Source organism: Malaclemys terrapin, chromosome 13, assembly GCF_027887155.1.
Source record: "Malaclemys terrapin pileata isolate rMalTer1 chromosome 13, rMalTer1.hap1, whole genome shotgun sequence".
NCBI lineage: Eukaryota > Metazoa > Chordata > Testudines > Emydidae > Malaclemys > Malaclemys terrapin.
In genome coordinates this window covers 30,550,631-30,568,832 of record NC_071517.1, presented here as the reverse complement: position 1 = coordinate 30,568,832, position 18,202 = coordinate 30,550,631, and the positions used below count along the sequence as shown (strand labels likewise).

At 54.7% G+C, this 18,202-nt stretch overlaps 1 protein-coding gene across 1 annotated transcript; it reads left to right on the top strand.

The window, feature by feature from the left end:
* Positions 1-399: 399 nt before the first annotated feature.
* On the top strand, positions 400-14,736 carry LOC128848300 (butyrophilin subfamily 1 member A1-like). Its single transcript, XM_054048212.1, has 9 exons — positions 400-468; positions 4,726-4,856; positions 5,655-5,996; positions 7,079-7,360; positions 9,120-9,236; positions 11,759-11,779; positions 12,465-12,485; positions 12,582-12,608; positions 13,191-14,736. Exons 2-9 carry the CDS (start codon positions 4,775-4,777, stop codon positions 13,700-13,702), a joined length of 1,404 nt encoding a protein of 467 aa, XP_053904187.1. The 5' UTR covers positions 400-468; positions 4,726-4,774; the 3' UTR covers positions 13,703-14,736.
* Positions 14,737-18,202: the final 3,466 nt, after the last annotated feature.

Below are 18,202 nucleotides of genomic sequence, written 5' to 3'. Positions count from 1 at the left end.
AGCAAGCCTAGCTGAGCAAAATGCAGCACTTCACTTGAGGGCAGCTTGCTCCCCTCCATGTGGGGGCACAAGACTGGGAGTCAGGGCTTCTGGGTTCTATTCGTGACTCCGGGAGGGGCATGGGGTCCCATAAGGGCAGAGGAGGTGTCACGGCTCCTGGGTTTTAGACATGGATGGAGCTCTCAGTGCTTATTTGCCTCTTTCACTGTAGTATCTGAACACCTCCCACCAAAGGGCGTGTTCACCCACCACACCCCCTGTGGGGCAGGGAGCGAGCACTGTCGGCACAGAGCATTCAGGGATCTTGCCCAAGGTGAACCAGGCAGTCTGTGGCAGAGACTCATAATGCTGGGAAATAGCCACACGGGGGCAGCAGAGGATAAGGAAAGCGAAAGCGAAAGTTACATTTGTAACCAGAGGGGAACCCGCCCCAGGGACTGCAGTGGGGTTACTCCTGATCTATGCGAGGTGAGTGAGGGGGAACCAGCCCCAGGGACTCTAGTGGGTTACTCCTCATTTAAACTGGGGGGAGCGAGAGAGGAGGGCAGGACTGCCACGCCCAGTTGGATTGCACTCCACCCAGCTCGCAGGGACGGAAGACAACTGGCTGAACGGGGGTCTGGGCCCTCGGAGTGGCTGGAGACAAGAATCGCCCCAGAGCTAGGCCTGGCCAGGAGTGGCAGTGAGCTGAGGGACTGGGCGCACCCTCCCACGCACTAGGGGATCAGCTCCACTGCGCTGCCAGGGACTGCAGATACCAAGAGGGACTCCGGGATCACTCCTGATACTTTCTGTGCACACAATATACCCTCAGTCTGTGCATCCGATAAACCCCTCTGTGCATCCCATCCACCCTTCTATCTGTCCATCCATCCCATACACACATCAGTCTGTCTGCACATCCCAGTCACCCATCTGGCTGTTTGTAAATCCTGTACACCCTGTTCTTGTCTCTGCATCCCATACACCCCTCTGTCCGTCTGTGCATCCCATACACTCTCTGCCTCTCTGTGCATCCCATACATACCTCAGTCCATCGGTACATCACATACACCCTCTGCCTGTCTGTGCATCACATACAACCTCTGCCTCTCTGTGCAGCCTATACACCCTCTACCTGTCTCTGCATCCCATGCTCCCCTCAGTCCATCTGTGCATCCCATAAACTCTCTGTCTGTGCATCTCATACACCTCTCCATCTGTGCATCCCATACTCCTCTCTACCTATGCATCCCATACACCCCTCTGTCTGTCTGTTCATCCCATACACCCCTCTGTCTGTCTGTGCATCCCAGACATCCTCTGTCTGTGCATGCACCCTGTCCCTGTCTTTGCATCGAATACAACCCTCTGTCTGTAGGTATATCGCATCCAACCCTCTATCCCTCTGTAAATCCCATACACCCTCTGCCTGTCTGTGCATGCCATACACCCCTCTGTCTGTCTTTACATCCCAAACCCATCTTTCTGTCTGTGCATCCCAAACACCCCTCTGACTATGCATCCCAAACATCTCTCTGACTGTGCATCCTATACACCCCTCTGTCCGTCTGTTCATCCCAGATACCCACTGTCTGTCTGTACATCCCATGCACTCCTCTGTCTGTCAGTTCATCCCATGCACCACTCTTTCTTTCTGTAAAAAGCAACAGAGGGTCCTGTGGCACCTTTAAGACTAACAGAAGTATTGGGAGCATAAGCTTTCGTGGGTAAGAACCTCACTTCTTCAGATGCAAGGCTGAAGAAGTGAGATTCTTACCCACGAAAGCTTATGCTCCCAATACTTCTGTTAGTCTTAAAGGTGCCACAGGATCCTCTGTTGCTTTTTACAGATTCAGACTAACATGGCTACCCCTCTGATACTCTTTCTTTCTGTGCATCCCAAACACCCCTCTGTCTGTGCATCCCATAAACCGCTCTCTGTGTATCCCATATACTGCTCTGTCTGTGCATCCCATACACCCTCTGTCCGTCTTTAAATCCCTACAACCTGTCCCTGTCTGTGCATCGAATACACCCCTCTGTCTGAGCATCCCATACACCCCTCTGTCTGTGCATACCAAACACGCTCTGTCTGGCTGTGCATCCCATACTCCTTCTGACTATCTGTGCATCCCATACACCCTCTGTTTGTCTTTACATCCCAAACACCCCTCTGCCTGTGTGTGCATCCCAGACACCCTCTGTTTGTCAATGCATCCTGAACACCCCTCTGTCTTTCTGTGTATGCCATACACTCCATCTGTGTCTGTCTGTGCATCCCATACATGCCCACTGTCTGTCTGTGCAGCACAACCACCACTCTGTCCATCTGTACATCACATCCACAGTTCTGTCTGTCTGTGCATCCCATGTACCCCTCTGTTTTTTCATCTGTGCATCCATACACCCCTCTGTACGTCTGTGCATCCCATACACACTCTCTCTCTGTGTCTGTGCATCCAATACACCCTCTGTCTGTCTGTGCATCCCATACATCCTCTTCCTGTCTCTACATCCCATACACCCTGTGTGTGTCTTTGCATCCCAAACACCCCTCTGTTGGTTTGTGCATCCCTTACACCCCTGTGTTTGTCTGTGCATCCGAAACATCCCTCTGTCTGTCTGTGCATCCCATATACCCTTTGTCTATCTGTGCATCCCAAACACCCCTATGTCTGTCTGTGCATCACATGCAATGCTCTGTCCATCTGTGCATCCCTTACACCTTCTTTCTGTCTGTCTGTGCATGCCTGTACCCCTCTGTCTTTCCTTCTGTGCATCCCATACACCCTCTGCCTATCTGTGCATCCCATACACTCCTTTCTGTGTGTTCATCCCAAACACCCTGCTGTCTATGCATCCCATACACTCCTCTGTCTGACTGTGCATCCGAAACACGCCTGTGTCTCTCTGTGCATCCCATGCACCCTCTGCCTGTCTGTGCAACCTATATTCACCCTTGTGTCTGTCTGTCCATCCCACAGATCCTCAGCCTGCATTGATACCATGCTCTGCCCATGCAAGGGTTGAGAATCATGGCCCCAAACACCGCCTTGCACAGCAGATTTATTCTATCCATGGCCCCTGGGCCCCATGTGCCGTCAAAACTCTGCAGCCACTCCAGCACAAAGGATTGTCTAGCGTCCGGCCTTGCTGAGGCCCTTCTTGAAATCTGGGCACTTTGACGTTGCCAATGGGCCATGCAGTGGGGCTGGGCGGGAACCAGAATTTCCCTTCCGTGGGGAATTCTGACAGGCTGAATAATGTTTCTGATCTAAATTGGCATGACTCCCCCTGTTTCTGCCCCAAAATTCCCATGAAATGAAAATTCTGCAAAATCTCTATCTTTGTTTTACTCATCATTTCTTTTCTATACAAATGCCTGTAGCTGGGGAGGTAAACTGGTTCATTTCAACCGTATTGTTTCAATTCATTTTGTTTAGCGTGACCTATTGTATATTAAATTGACTATTATATAATATTGTTACGTTTATTATTATTTGTATACTATGGTCTATATTATATTATATTGACTAATATATAGTGCATATTACATTTATTATTATATTAAATGCTAAATAGGCTCAGAAGGATTTGATTTGTATCTGTAAATGTCAGTAAACATCGATTTTACCAAACTGATAAAAAAAATATTTCCCTCGATGATACTGGAAATTTGCAGATAGGCAAAATAAGAATACTGCTGCTTGGGAACTTCTTAGAGTTATTTAAACATGCTTACTTTGTATGTTTTGCCATGTGATGTGAACAGTTTGTGTTACCAGTTATAAAGTGTTCACTTGTTATATCTCAGCGCCTACTGTCATTAAATAGTTATCTGACCCTGTCCCCAATAATTTCCCACCGCTGTGAAAATTCAAATAAATAAAAATGGGGAAAAATGTTTAAACCCATGATCTGGCGCAACTATGGAAAGTTAAATCGATAAAAACTGGGGGAAAAATGCTTAAAAGGAACTTTGATTTCATCCATCGAAATTATAAAAAAAAATTGAATTCTCCCAAGCCTATATAATTATTATTTTATAATATATATTGTATTCATTAATCTGTATATGATATACATTATTAAATATTGTGCATTATATGGAATATTAAATAATATATATTTTATTTCAAACTTTAATGGGATAAAAGTCACAGTGAAATTAATTGTAAGGACCCATTTCCAAGGCAGTATTTTGCCCTTATTGAACTGAAATGAGTCCCTTTGACTTTTCCCCTGTAAAATGTTGTCAAAAGTGGACATGTTCCTGCAAAATATTTCAGTTATGATTAAACTGCTCTTTTCTATGAAAAAGGCGCCCATCCCCACAAACTTCCCACCCACTCTTCTGCTCAGGCCACTGATTCCTTTCTGCTCCTTTGAAACGTGCAGCCTATAGTCCCAGACGTGCTGCCTGCCCAGCAAGATGTCCAGCATCCCCCGGCATGTAAGTGGACTGCAGGGTTTGACCCCCAGGCTTTCATCGCTTGTAGCAGGAGCCTCAATTGCTGGAGCTGAAGGAGTAGCTCCTCCACGTGGTGGCAGTAGCAGGCTATTATCCTATTCCATGGAGCAGAGCCCAAAGGGGGACACGCCCAGTGTTTGTGTGGGCTCCCTGTGCAGCAGCTTTCCCTCGTGGGATAAACCACCCTCCTGGTTCCCACTGACACAAGAAGGGGGTCTTCGGGTGAGCAGCTATTCCCCTTCTCATCCCTTGTCTCCTTGGTTTCCCCGTAGTCCATTGGCTCCTGTCCAGCCCTGAGGCCAGGAAGAGCCGCCCTGCCAGATGCTGGGATCCCGTCACCCACACTCCAGCGCTGCCCTGCTCTCAGCCGTCCTCCTCCTGCACGTTCAGACTGCAGTGGCTGGTAAGGAGGCTCTGTCCTTAATGGTGCTGGGTGGTCACGGGGCCCCAGCTGGCTCTCACGTACAGCGGGAACAGTCTGGGGTGACTGCCCTGATAATGCACTGGGCTCAGGGGTGAGAGCGCAGGATCTAGCGCTCACTCATACGCACAGTAACGTGTGACAAATGGAGTCACTGTCCATCCCTCCATCCATCCCCCCACATCCATCCCCATACATACCCCTCCGTCCATCCCCATATATACCCCTCTATCCACCCACATCCATTCCCATACTCATCTCTCCAACCATCCACCCATATCCATACACACTCCTCCATCCATTCCCATACACACCTCTGTAGCCATCCACCCACATCCATCCATCCATCTCCCCACATCCATCTCCATACACACCCCTCATCCATCCACCCACATCCATACACACTCCTCCATCCATCCCCATACACACACTTCCTCCCTCCCTCCATCCATCCCCATATTCACCCCTCTATCCCTGCACCCATCCCCCCCATAACCATCCCCATACATACCCCTCCGTCCATCCATCCATCCACACATGCCTCCTTCCTTTCCCATACACACACCCCTCCACCCTGGCCTCCACATACACACCATCCCTCCCTCCCTGCCTCCTTCCCCCCCACTCTACCCCTCCCCCTCCTGCTCACAGCTCTCCCTGAGCCCCTCTCTCCAGGATCCGCTGGGGTGGTGGGGCTGGGGGCTGGGTTGTGTGAGAGGCGAAGCCGCTTCCCCCCACTCCCCTCTGACCCCAGGCTTGTCTCTCTGCCCTTTTCCCCAGTGAGTTTCCAGGTGCTGGTTCCCACCAGCCCCCTCTCCGCCCCGCTGGGGGGCACTGTGCTGCTGCCCTGCCACCTCTCCCCCGCGCTCAGTGCCCAGGCCATGCAGGTGAAATGGAGCCAGCCCCAGCTAGGCCAGGACGTCCATGTGTACCTGCCGGACGGGAGCGAGGTGCAGGGTGAGAGGTACCGGGGCAGGACGGAGCTTCTGCGGGATGGGATCCAGAGCGGCAGCCTGGCCCTGCGGATCTGGAACCTCACCCTGCGTGACGAAGGGCGCTACCTCTGTGACTTCCAGTCCGACACCTACTTCAGTGATGCCGCGTTGGAGCTCCGCCTGACGAGTGAGTGATCCTGGGGTGGGGAGAGGCCGGATTCAGCCTGGGGCGGGGGGAGATGGCCGAGGGGGGGACCTCCCCATGCAGCCTGCTGCAATCACAGGCCAGAAAACCTCCCCCAGTGACACCTCCGTCCAGCCCAGCTCTCCTGGTCAGCCAGAGCAGAGCCTGTGGGGCAGAGATGTCCAGGCTGCACGTAAGGACCCTGAGGGACGTGGGCTCCCCAGCAGCCTGACAGAGCCTCCTTCCATAGAGGATGCCCCGCAATGGCAGATATGTGCCCCCTATTTCCAGTGTGGATGTCTCAGGTCCAGTGCCCAGCCATCAGCTCTCCCTCTCCCTGTGTCTGAGGAGCCTTCTACCCTCAGAATCTCTTCCCTGGGTAGAGCCCAGCAAGAGAAGTGTTGTAAGCCATGGGAGGTAACAGTCCCGTTCTCTGTGGCGCTGGTGAGGCATCAGCTGCAGGCCTGTGTCCAGTTCAGGGGGCCGCAAAACCATGGACAAGCTGGGGAGAGACCAGAGGAGAGCAACAAAACAATCAAAGATTTAGGAAACCAGCCCAAGGAGGAAAGGTTGAAAGAACGGGGCATGTCTGGTCTTCAGAAGAGAAGACTGAGGGGGGACCTGATAACAGCCTTCAGATACATGAAGGGCTGTTACAAAGAGGACGGGGATCATGTGTTCGCCATGGCCACTGAAGGTAGGACAAGAAGTAACGGGCTTAATTTGCAGCAAGGGAGATTGAAGTGAGATATTAGGGAAAACTTTGTAACTGTAAGGGGAGTTAAGCTCTGAACCAGGCTCCAAGGGAGGTTGTGGAAACCCCGTCACTGGAGAGTTGTAAGAACAGGTTGGACAAACACCTGTCAGGGATGGTCTAGGTTTGCTTGATTCTGCCTCAGCGCAGGGGCTGGACATAATGACCTCTCAAGATACCGTCCAGCCCGACATTTCTGTGACTCTAAGTCTTCTCTTGGGTAAACTAACCTACACGGGTGAGCGAGAGGGGAACCAAGCCCTGGTGTGACCAGCAGGAATGAGGAGAGCATGAAATCAAGGGTGAATTCCTGTTGATTTGTTTCCCCCAGGCTCTGGTTCGGATCCCCTCCTCCACGTCGGTTTGTATGAGGACAAGGGGGTCTCGGTCACATGTCTATCTGCAGGGTGGTACCCGGAGCCCAATGTGCTCTGGAGAAACAGCCATAAAAAAATCCTGAGTCCAGAGTCCGAACAGAAACTGCAAAGTGACGACGGCTTATTCAACGTCTCCAGCACCGTGGTGATGACCGAGAGCTCGGATCCAGCACTGACCTGCACCCTCAGCCCTGGCTCGCCCGACCCAGAGAAAGTATCGGCCATTTTCATCTCCGGTGAGCTGCTGATGGAACAAGGAAACACAGAGCTGGAGCCAGATCTCCAGTGGTGGAGAATGGCATTTATAGATAGTGACAACTTTATGGCAGGGGCAATCTCTTACTGTATGTCTGTGCAGCACCAGGCGCAGCAGACCTTGATCTCGGTCACTGTGTGTCTGTGCAGTGCCTGGAAAATGGGGCCCTGATCTCGGTCACTGTGTGTCTGTGCAGTGCCTGGAAAATGGGGCCCTGATCTCAGTCACTGTGTGTCTGTGCAGTGCCTGGAAAATGGGGCCCTGATCTTGGTCACTGTGTGTCTGTGCAGCGCCAGGCGTGACAGGGCCCTGATCTCGGTCACTGTGTGTCTGTGCAGCGCCCGGAAAATGGGGCCCTGATCTCAGTCACTGTATGTCTGTGCAGCGCCAGGCGTGACAGGGCCCTGATCTCAGTCACTGTGTGTCTGTGCAGCGCCAGGCGTGACAGGGCCCTGACCTCGGTCACTGTGTGTCTGTGCAGCGCCAGTTGTGACAGGGCCCTGACCTCGGTCACTGTGTGTCTGTGCAACGCCAGGCGTGACAGGGCCCTGATCTCGGTCACTGTGTGTCTGTGCAGCGCCAGGCGTGACAGGGCCCTGACCTCGGTCACTGTGTGTCTGTGCAACGCCAGGCGTGACAGGGCCCTGATCTCAGTCACTGTGTGTCTGTGCAGCGCCAGGCGTGACAGGGCCCTGACCTCGGTCACTGTGTCTGTGCAACGCCAGGCGTGACAGGGCCCTGATCTCGGTCACTGTGTGTCTGTGCAACGCCAGGCGTGACAGGGCCCTGATCTCGGTCACTGTGTGTCTGTGCAGCGCCAGTTGTGACAGGGCCCTGATCTCGGTCACTGTGTGTCTGTGCAACGCCAGGCGTGACAGGGCCCTGATCTCGGTCACTGTGTGTCTGTGCAGCGCCTGGCACAACAGGGCCCCGATCTCAGTCACTGTATGACTGTGCAGCACCTGGCACAATGGGGCCCTGATCTCGGTCACTGTTTGTCTGTGCAGCACCCAGAATAACAGGGCCCTCATCTCAGTTAGGCTGCTGGAGCCATGGGACCCTCATCTATCATGCTGACCACTGTTGTCTCATTGTTCCATTCTATTCCACATCTGTCTTATCCATCTGTTGTCTCCTGTCTTATTCTTAGATTGTCAGCTGTTTGGGGTAGAGACCATCTTTTGGTTCTGTGTTTGTCCAGTCCCTAGCACAGTAGGTTCCTGGTCCATGGCTAGGGACCCGAGGTCATACGAATAATAAATAATAATAGTGGAATATCCTGATTAGAGCTGGTTTGAAAATGTTCAAGGCAGGTGCATTTTTGTTGGAAGCAAACTTTTACTGGGAACGTAAACTAGATATTTGACTGGAATTAGTCAAATTGAATCATTTTGACTTTCTCATTTCGTTCCAAAAATGTTTCATTTCAGTGTCATCCTTTGGATTCAGTTTGTTTGGACTTTGATATTATATTGGCGTATTCATACTCTACTAGATTATAGTATATTTATATATTTTATATTAACCCATAGGATATATTTTTATTTAATAGTTTGTATTGTATTGTAACCTTTTGACATTACCAAAAACAAAAGAACTGATTCCAGCCTTTTCTATCTAGCACAAGGAGCTAAAAGGGTCCCACAACCTGTTACTAGGTTTATTAATTATTTTATGTCACATCTGCATGGGGCAGAATGGGTGACATGAGTTAACCTGTGTTCTTCTCTTTCCTGCAGACACTTTCTTCCCCAGAGTTTCCTCCTGGCGGGTCCCCCTCTTTGTAATCCTGACGATCTGTGTTTGTTTCCTCGCCTTGGCTGCCCTCTTCCTATGGAGGATTCACAAAAAGAAAGGTAAAGCTCCTATTTAACCCTTTTGCCACTGGAAAGAAAGAAATGAGATGTCCTTCGACAGATCTGCAGGTCCTTGGTGCTGTAGACCGCATAGATCCTTGGATGCTCACATGATTTGACCCTCCCTCTTTCTACCTGGGCATATTTTTCCCATTGCCGGTAATTCATGTTAAGAGAGGAAAGGAAATTAATCTTCACTTGGGTGTCAAATGTTATAACATTTCCCAGCCTTTCCGTTATCAGTATTTTCCTTGTGTGTACCCACAGGTGCTGACTTTTGTTTTTGCTAGTAGCTGCTCCACCCCCTCTCCACCCTGAGGCCCCGCCCCCACTCTGTCCCCACCCCCAAGACCCCTCGCCTGCTCTCTGCTTGTTCCTCTTCATCCCCTCCCCCGAGCACCTCCTGCACACTCCTTTCCACCATCCTCTAAGACCCCCTGTCTGTTCCTCTCCACTCCTTCCCCTCAGTGTTACCTTGCCTATCCATCCACTGCTCGCTCCTCTCCGTCCCCAAGCGTCTCCCATCTTCGCTCGCTTCTCACCGCCCCGCCCAGTGTCCGCCCACCCGCTGCTTGCTCCTCTCCACCCACAAGTGCCTCCTGCCCACACTCGTTCCTCTCCACATGCTCCCCCAAGTGCCTCCCACCCATTCCTCTCCGCCCCCTCCCCCAAGTGTCCTTCCATCCAACCACCCACCACTCGCTCCTCTCCACCCCTGAGTGCCTCCCACCTGCTCCTCTCCGCCCCCTCCCCCAAGTGTCCTTCCATCCAACCACCCACCACTCGCTCCTCTCCACCCCCCGAGCGCCTCCCGCCCGCCACTCGTTCCTCTTCACCACCAAGTGCCTCCTGCCACGCTCGCTCCTCTCCGCTCCCTCCCTTGAGTGTCCCCCGCCTGCCCACCCACTGCTTGCTCCTCTTTGCCCCCGAGTACCTCCCACCTGCTCCTCTCCACCCCCTCCCCTTCCCCCCGCCCGCCCACATGGTGCTCGCTCCTCTCCATCCCCGAATGCCTCCTGCCCACTCCTCTCCACCCCTCCCCCAAGTGCCTCCTGCCCACTCCTCTCCACTCCCTCCCGAGTGTCCCCACCATCCACCTACCACCGCTCGCTCTTCTCAGCCTCCAAGTGCCTCCCACCTACTTCTCACCACCCCCTCCCCCGAGTGTCCACCTGCCCGCTGCTTGCTTCTCTCCAAGCGCAATTGCCTCCTGCCCAGGCTCGCTCCCCTCCCCCGAGCGCCTCCCGCCTGCTCCTCTCTGCCCCCTCCCCTGAGTATCCCTCCGTCCATCCACCCACCGCTCGCTTCTCTCCACCCCTGAGTGTCTCCCGCCTGCTCCTCTCCACCCTCTCCCCCAAGTGTCCCCCTGCCTGCCCGCCCACTGCTCGCTCCTCTCCACCCCCCGAGTGCCTCCCGCTGCACTCGTTCCTCTCCACCACTTCCCCTAGCGTGCGCCCACCCGCCACTCCCTCCTCTCCACCCCAGAGCACCTCCTGCTCACTCCTCTCCGCCTCCTCCCCCGAGTGTCCCGCTGCCCACGCACCCCCCACTCGCTCCTCCCCACCTCCAAGTGCCTCCTGCCTGCGCTCGCTCCTCTCAGCCCCTCCCCTGAGTGTCCCCCCACCCGCCACTCGCTCCTCTCCACCCGCAAGTGCCTCCCGCACATGCTCGCTACTCTCCGCCCCTTACCCCGAGCACCTCCCGCCCACTCCTCTTCGCCCCTTCCCGAGTGTCCCCCCCATCCACCCACCACCGCTCACTCCTCCTCGGCCCCAAGCACCTCTTGCTTGCTCCTTTCCACCCCCTCCTCTGAGTGTCCCCTGCCCACCACTCACTCCTCTCCACCCCGGAGTGCCTCCCACCTGCGCTCACTCCTCTCTGCCCCCTCTCCTGAGTGCCTTCCACCCACTCCTCTCTGCCCCCTCCCCCGAATGTCCCCGCCATCCACTCACACGCTGCTCGCTCCTCTCCACCCTGAGTGCCTCCCGCCCGCGCTCACTCCTCTCTGCCCCTCCCCCGAGTGTCCCCCCCGCCCGCCTACCCGCCACTCACTCCTCTCTGCCCCTGAATGCCTCCCGCCCACTCCTGTCTACTCCCTCCCCTGAGACCCCCCCACCTGCCCACCTACCACTTGCTCCTTTTTACCCTTTCCTGCCTTGAGGGCAAGTGACGGGGGGAGAGTGCCGAGAGGAGCGAGCAGGGAGGCAGGAAGAGGTGCAGCACAGGTGGGGCCATGGGGGAAGAGGCCAAGTGGGGGCGGGGCCTGGGGGTGGAGTGGGAGTGGGACCTCAGGGCAGGGCCATGGTCCGTGGGTGTGTTTTTTTTTCCCGTGGGCGCTTGAGCCCCGGAGCACCCCCAGTCGTCACCTATGTGCATACCACAGTAGCCTCTAGATACCCCACCTGAGATCCGTGCCCCCTTGTGTCGGGCGCTGCACAGACACCCTGCTGTCCTGAGAGTTAACAACACCCTCTGGTGGCCGGTGCCCTGTCGGTGAATGTGTTTCTCCGTTTGTTTTACAGGTGCCATCTACACATTTCTAAGTAAGTTTCTTCTTCACCTTCAGCCATTCCTGGGAGTTGGGCCATGTTAACTCAGACTGGGTAACGACTCCTTTAAATCAGGCGCCACGCGGCGAGGTTTCTGGTGGCACCGGCGCAAGCGACTTGGTGAACGCAAATGCCCTAGCAAATCTGGGGCTGCGGTGTAACGCCCAGAGAGGCAGTGAGTGGGTCCCCTAGAGGATCCATCAGCCCTTCCCACCCCAGCATGGTGTCTAGATTGGGGTGCAGTTTTTGGACTGAAACTTTGTTTTCGGTGAAAAATGCAGATTCGATGACACCAAAATGTGTTGTGAATTCGTGTCTCTTTCTCCCAGTTATTTGAGCTGGGGGAAAAAATGAAATCGACTAAAATGCTGAAGAAAATCAAAATGTTTAGATTCGACCTTCCCAATGTGATCCATGCAGATTTTTCCTCTCAGAATTGCCTTGAATTTCAGGTATACAAAAATAAGTTCAAAAAGGCTCGAATCCGGACCTGAAGGTTTTGTTTGGGTCGAGAAGGTTCTTCTGCTGGGACAAGGGAGGTGGGCAGACCTAGGCTGCCCTGGGTGTCTCTGAGCATCGGTTCTCCCGGCTGGGTGGGTTTAATGCTGGGCCCAGAGCGAGACATGGACAGGTTTGGAACCCAGGCCCAGGCTAACGTGCTGTCTCTTTGTGTCCACAGAGGAAAGCCACGGCAGACCAAGTGAGTGTGAATTTGATCTCTAGACTATATGTAACTTAGCTAGGCAGTTAACTGCCCTGGACTAAGCCCTGGCCTGTTGTTCTCTTCTCATTTCAGGTTGGAAAGAAGCATTTCTCAAAGCCGGTAAATCCAAAATGGAGAGTTAGGTCTAGCGGGATATGGGTGCGCAACTGGGAGTCAGGAATCCTGGGTTCTAAGATTGGCTGTGGGAGGGGAGAGGAATCTAGTAGTTAAGGAAAAATGGGGGCTGGGAGTCAGGACTCCTGGGCTCTATTCCCAGCTCTGGGAAGGAAGTGGGGTCTAGTGGGTTATCGGTGGGCAAGTGGGAGTCAGGACACCTGGGTTCTAACATTGGCTGTGGGAGGGAAGAGCGGTCTAGTGGGTTATGGGTGGGCAGCTGGGAGTCAGGACTCCTGCGTTCTAACACTGGCGGGGGGGGAGGGGTCTAATAGATATGGGAAAATGGGGTCTGGGAGTCAGGACTCCTGGGTTCTGTCCCAGCTCTGGGAGGGGTGTGGAAAGTCGTGGTTTAAGCAGAGTGCACCATGCTCCTTGGCAGATGTTTCTCCCTGACTCCCAGCTTTTGCTGGAGTTTTGCTTTAAAACGTCTCGTTCTCCAGCTGGACCAATTTAAGTCTTTGAAATGAGCAAACTGCCTTCCCTGAATCTGTCCCCCCACCCCGCCCCCCATCTGTCTGTCTCTAGCGGACGTGACCCTGGACCCAAAAACAGCTCACCCCAGTCTGGAGCTGTTTGCAGAGAGGAAGGGCCTAAGGAACACAGGTCCAAGACAATCACTGCCTGATGGCCCGGGGAGATTCGACGTTTACTCCTGCGTGCTCGGCTCCGACGGCTACGAGTCAGGGACGCATTACTGGGTCGTGGAGGTGGATGGCACAGGGGGCTGGGCTCTGGGAATCACCAGGGAGTCTGCCAGCAGGAAGGGACGGTTCAATTTCAGCCCCAAGCAAGGCACGTGGGCCATCCAGCTCTCCAGGGGCCAGTACCGGGAAGTCACTGTGGAATGGAGCCCGCTGGACCCGCCCCAGAACCCTGGCAAGATCAGAGTGTATCTGGACTATGAAGGAGGGGTTGTGTGCTTCTACGATGCTGATACCATGGCCCCCCTCCATGCCTTCACCTCCTCCTTTTCTGGGAAGATCTACCCGTTCTTCTGGGTCTGGTCTGTAGGGACCTGCCTTAGACTGTGTCCCTGAGCCTTTCCCAGCCAGATCTCTGCACATGCAAACCTGTTGATGCAACACACCAGCCGCCACAATGGATGGGGGGGAGGGATGGAAGAGATGCATGTATAGGTTGTTGGCCATGTTTTATTAGTGACGACCCCTTGCTGGAAGGCTGTTTTCACACTACGTAAATGGAAATAAACCTGTTCTTCAAAAAAGAAAAGCAAATTCCATCACACACAAAGGTAACATCCCCCGCTGACAAAGTGGAAATCGTCTGTGATATTTTTATGACACCTATACGTGTCTCAGTTTCCCCTACATGCTGCATTGTTACCCAGTGCGGGGGGGTGACGTTATTGACATAAACTGGGACCATATAGATCATTGTTGCAACCAAGGTCCTGTAGTGGCACCCAAATCTTGTATAAAGGGGGTCAAATGGGGTGTCTAGGACAAGGTTATGGTTTACTGGTTATGATTATGCTGTCTATATGTGTATATCAGTTTTGTAGTCAAAGTTATGAATATTGGCTCTATACTGTCTGTATGGCAAACTTATGCTATGCTTCTGGGTGATATCCCAGACAAGCTGAGATTAGCTCTGCCTAGCCTGCTTGAGGGCCCATTAAGGACCATCAGCTATACAATGGACCCATTGAGAGAAGGCAGATACGCCTTGTACCTCAGCAAAGTATGCAGGGACTGGCCCATGTGACTCCAGACTCCATTTTGCTGTAATTTTCCACAGTAAGAACAAAGAGGTGTTCTTACACCTGGAAAAGACTATATAAGGCTGATGCCTGATCTCCATCTTGTCTTCAATCCTGCTTCTTACCTCTGGAGGAACTTGGCTACAAACCGAAGCTCTGAACAAAGGACTAAATGACCCATCCCAGCTGGGGATGTATTCCAGAGACTTGATTTGAACCTGCAGTTTATTCCATCGCTGCTGCAAGCCTGAACCAAGAACTTTGCCGTTACTGTATGTAATTGATTCCATTTAACCAATTCTAACTCTCATTTCTATCTTTTTCCTTTTATGAATAAACCTTTAAATTTTAGATTCTAAAGGATTGGCAATAGCGTGATTTGTGGGTAAGGTCTGACTTGTATATTGACCTGGGTCTGGGGCTTGGTCCTTTGGGATCAGGAGAACCTTTTTCTTTTACTGGGGTATTGGTTTTTATAACCATTTGTCCCCATAACGTGTGGCACTGGTGGTAATACTCGAAAACTGGAGTGTCTAAGGAGATTGCTTGTGAGACTTGTAGTTAGCCAGTGGGATGAGACCGAAGTCTTAGTCTGGCTGGTTTGGTTTGCCTTAGAGGTGGAAAAACCCCAGCCTTGGGCTGTAACTGCCCTGTTTGAGCAATTTGTCCTGAGTTGGCACTCTCAGTTGGGTCCCGCCAGAACCGCATTGTCACAGGGGGGAAAGAGCTGTTTGCTCTCAGGGCAGGCTAAGAGACATAGGTGTGGATGTTGCCCAGCTGTCTGGGCCTCCGTCCCCATATCAGTGGAGCATCTGGGAAGACCATGGCAAATCCAGTCACCAGGACATTGGCACCTACCATCCAGGGACCCAGAGGGAGATGGATTCCGTCTCCGCAGGGAGCTGAGCAACATCCACCAGCTGGAGAACAGAGGACTGGAGATGGGGAGGTTGGGGTATAAGATTTGGGTGCTCACCTGGAGTCTGACCAAAGAGGTCAGACGGGGAGACAGATGGAGCTTGACCATGGGGGTTCACTACAGCTTGGCTGGGCTCTGGACTGACCAGAAAGGTCTATGCTTTAATGTTCAGTTCTCTGTGCTAACCTAGGGACTTCCTAGGCTGTGTCCAGCTGACTAATAAACCTGACTGTTTGGACAATGCTATTTGAGTGTCACTGCAAATCCTGGCTGAGGTGCATGAGTCCCTGAAGCATGGACAAATCTCTACCACAGGGATGGGCAAACTGCGGCCTGCGGACCAGATCCAGTCCACCAGCCGTTTTAATCTGGCTCTCGATCTCCCACTGGGGTGTGGGATCTGGGGCTTGCCCCGCTCCAGCTGGGGAGCAGGGTTGGGGGCTGCTCCGCGCAGCTCCCAGAAGCAGCGGCATGGCCCCTCTCCGGCTCCTACACATAGAGGCAGCCAGGGCGCTCCAATTCGCACACTGCCCCCACCCCAAGTGCTGCCCCCCGCAGCTCCCATTGGCCGGGAACCACAGCCAATGGGAGCTGCAGGGGCGGTGCCTGCGAACAGGGCAGTGCGCAGAGCTGCCTAGTCACACCTCTGGGTAGGAGCCAGAGAAGGGACATGCCGCTGCTTCCGGGAGCCGCTTAAGCACCGCCCAGAGCCTGCACCCCTGAGCCTCTCCCCATGCCACAACCCCCTGCCTCAGCCCTGATTCCCTTTCCGCCCTCCAAACCACTCGATCCCAGCCCAGAGCACCCTCCTGCACCCCAAACCTCTCATCCTCAACCCCACCCCAGAGCCCACACCCCCAGCCAGAGTCTGCACCCCATCCTGCCCTCCGAACCCCTTAGTCCCAGCCCTGAGCCCCCTCCCACACTCCAAACCCCTCGGCCCTACCCCCGCCACATGAATTTTGTTACCCAGACTGCAGCAGGGCAGCACCCAGTTTCTCTTTTCTTTTTGCTGCTCTGTCACTTTTCCAAAGCTGGATAAGTTTGGTACAGAATGGACAAAGATAAAGAACATCCCCGCCCCCCAGCTGTTACATGGGGGATAAGTCATCAAGGGCAAGTCATGCCTGACTAACCTCATTGCGTTCTATGACGAGATAACTGGCTCTGTGGATTAGGGGAAAGCAGTGGACGTGTTATTCCTTAACTTTAGCAAAGCTTTTGATATGATCTCTCACAATATTCTTGCCGGCAAATTAAAGACATATGGCAGGGCCGGCTTTACCAAGAGCGGGGCCCGATCCCTGGGGGCGAGCCGCGCTGCCGGGGGGACCCGAGCCGCGCCGTGGGGGAGCCGGGGCCGGGGGGACCCGAGCCGCGCCGCGGGGGGGCCGGGGGACCTGAGCCGCGCCGCGGGGGCGCCGGGGGGGGGTCCCAGCCGCGCCACAGAAGCCGCGCCGGGGGTGGGGATCCCAGCCGCGCTGGGGGTGGGGGGTGGGGATCCCAGCCGCGCCGCAGAAGCCGCGCCACAGAAACCGCGCCGGGAGCGGGGGGGAGGCCCGAGCCGCGCTGCGCCGCCGGGGGGACCCGAGCCGTGCCGTGCTGCCGGGGGGGCGGGGACGGGGGGACCCGAGCCGCGCCGCAGGAGCCGCGCTGGGGGGAATCCCAGCCGCGCCGCGGAAGCCGTGCCGGGGGGGGGGACCCGAGCCACGCCGCGGGGGCCGCGCCGGGGGTCCCAGCCGCGCCGTGGAAGCTGCGCCGGGGGGCCGGGGGGACCCGAGCCGCGCCGTGGGAGCCGCGCCGGGGGGAATCCCAGCCGCGCCACGGAAGCCGCGCCGGGGGTGGGTGGGGGATCCCAGCCGCGCCGCGGAAGCCGCGCTGGGGGGGGGACCCGAGCCGAGCCGAGCCGCGCCGTGGGGGGGACGGGGGGCCCCGAGCCGCGGGGACTGGGCCGGGCTGGAGCCAAGCCGGGCCAGAGCCGCTGGGGCCTGCGGGATGGGCGCGCCTCCCCGGAGCCCTTCTCCCGCCCCCACCCCAGCTTACCTCGTGGTGCTGGCCCGCCCCTGCTTCATCTCAGACTTCCCGCGAATCTCTGATTCGCGGGAAGCAGGGGAGGGGGCGGGGCGTTCAGGGGAGGGGAGGAGGGGCCGGGGAAGTGAGCTGGGGGCGGGGCGGGGTTGATAGCTGCAGCGCAGGGCCCTCTTGGCGCGGGGCCCAATTCAGCCGAATCGGCTGAATCGGCCTAAAGCCGGCCCTGACGTATGGGCTGGATGAATGGACTAGAAGGTGGATAGAAAGCTGGCTAGATCATCAGGCTCAACAGGTAGTGATCAATGGCTCCATGTCTAGTTGGCAGCTGGTATCAAGCGAAGTGCCCCAAGGGTCGGTCCTGGGGCTGGTTTTGTTCAATATCTTCATTAATGATCTGGAGGATGGCGTGGACTGCATTCTCAGTAAGTTTGCAGATGACACTAACCTGCGAAGAGTGGTAGAAACGCTGGAGGGTAGGGATAGGATACAGAGGGACCTAGACAAATGAGAGGATTGTGCCAAAAGAAATCTGATGAAGTTCAACAAGGACAAGTGCAGAGTGCTGCACTTAGGATGGAAGAATCCCATGCACTGCTACAGACTAGGAACCAAATGGCTAGGCAGCAGTTCTGCAGAAAAGGACATAGGAGTTATGGTGGACGAGAAGCTGGATATGAGTCAACAGTGTGCCTTTGTTGCCAAGAAGGCTAAGGCATTTTGTGCTGTACAAGTAGGGGCATTGCCATCAGATCAAGGGACATGATCATTCCCCTCTGTTCGACATTGGTGAGGCCTCATCTGGAGTACTGTGTCCAGTTTTGGGCCCCGCACTACAAGAAGAATGTGGAAAAATTGGAGAGAGTCCAG

Coding starts and splice junctions, on each gene's coding strand:
- LOC128848300 (XM_054048212.1), top strand. CDS start 4,775: ATGCTGGGATCCCGTCACCCACACTCCAGCGCTGCCCTGCTCTCAGCC. Junction 5,997..7,078: donor GTTGGAGCTCCGCCTGACGA/GTGAGTGATCCT, acceptor TGTTTCCCCCAG/GCTCTGGTTCGGATCCCCTC. Junction 7,361..9,119: donor ATCGGCCATTTTCATCTCCG/GTGAGCTGCTGA, acceptor TCTTTCCTGCAG/ACACTTTCTTCCCCAGAGTT.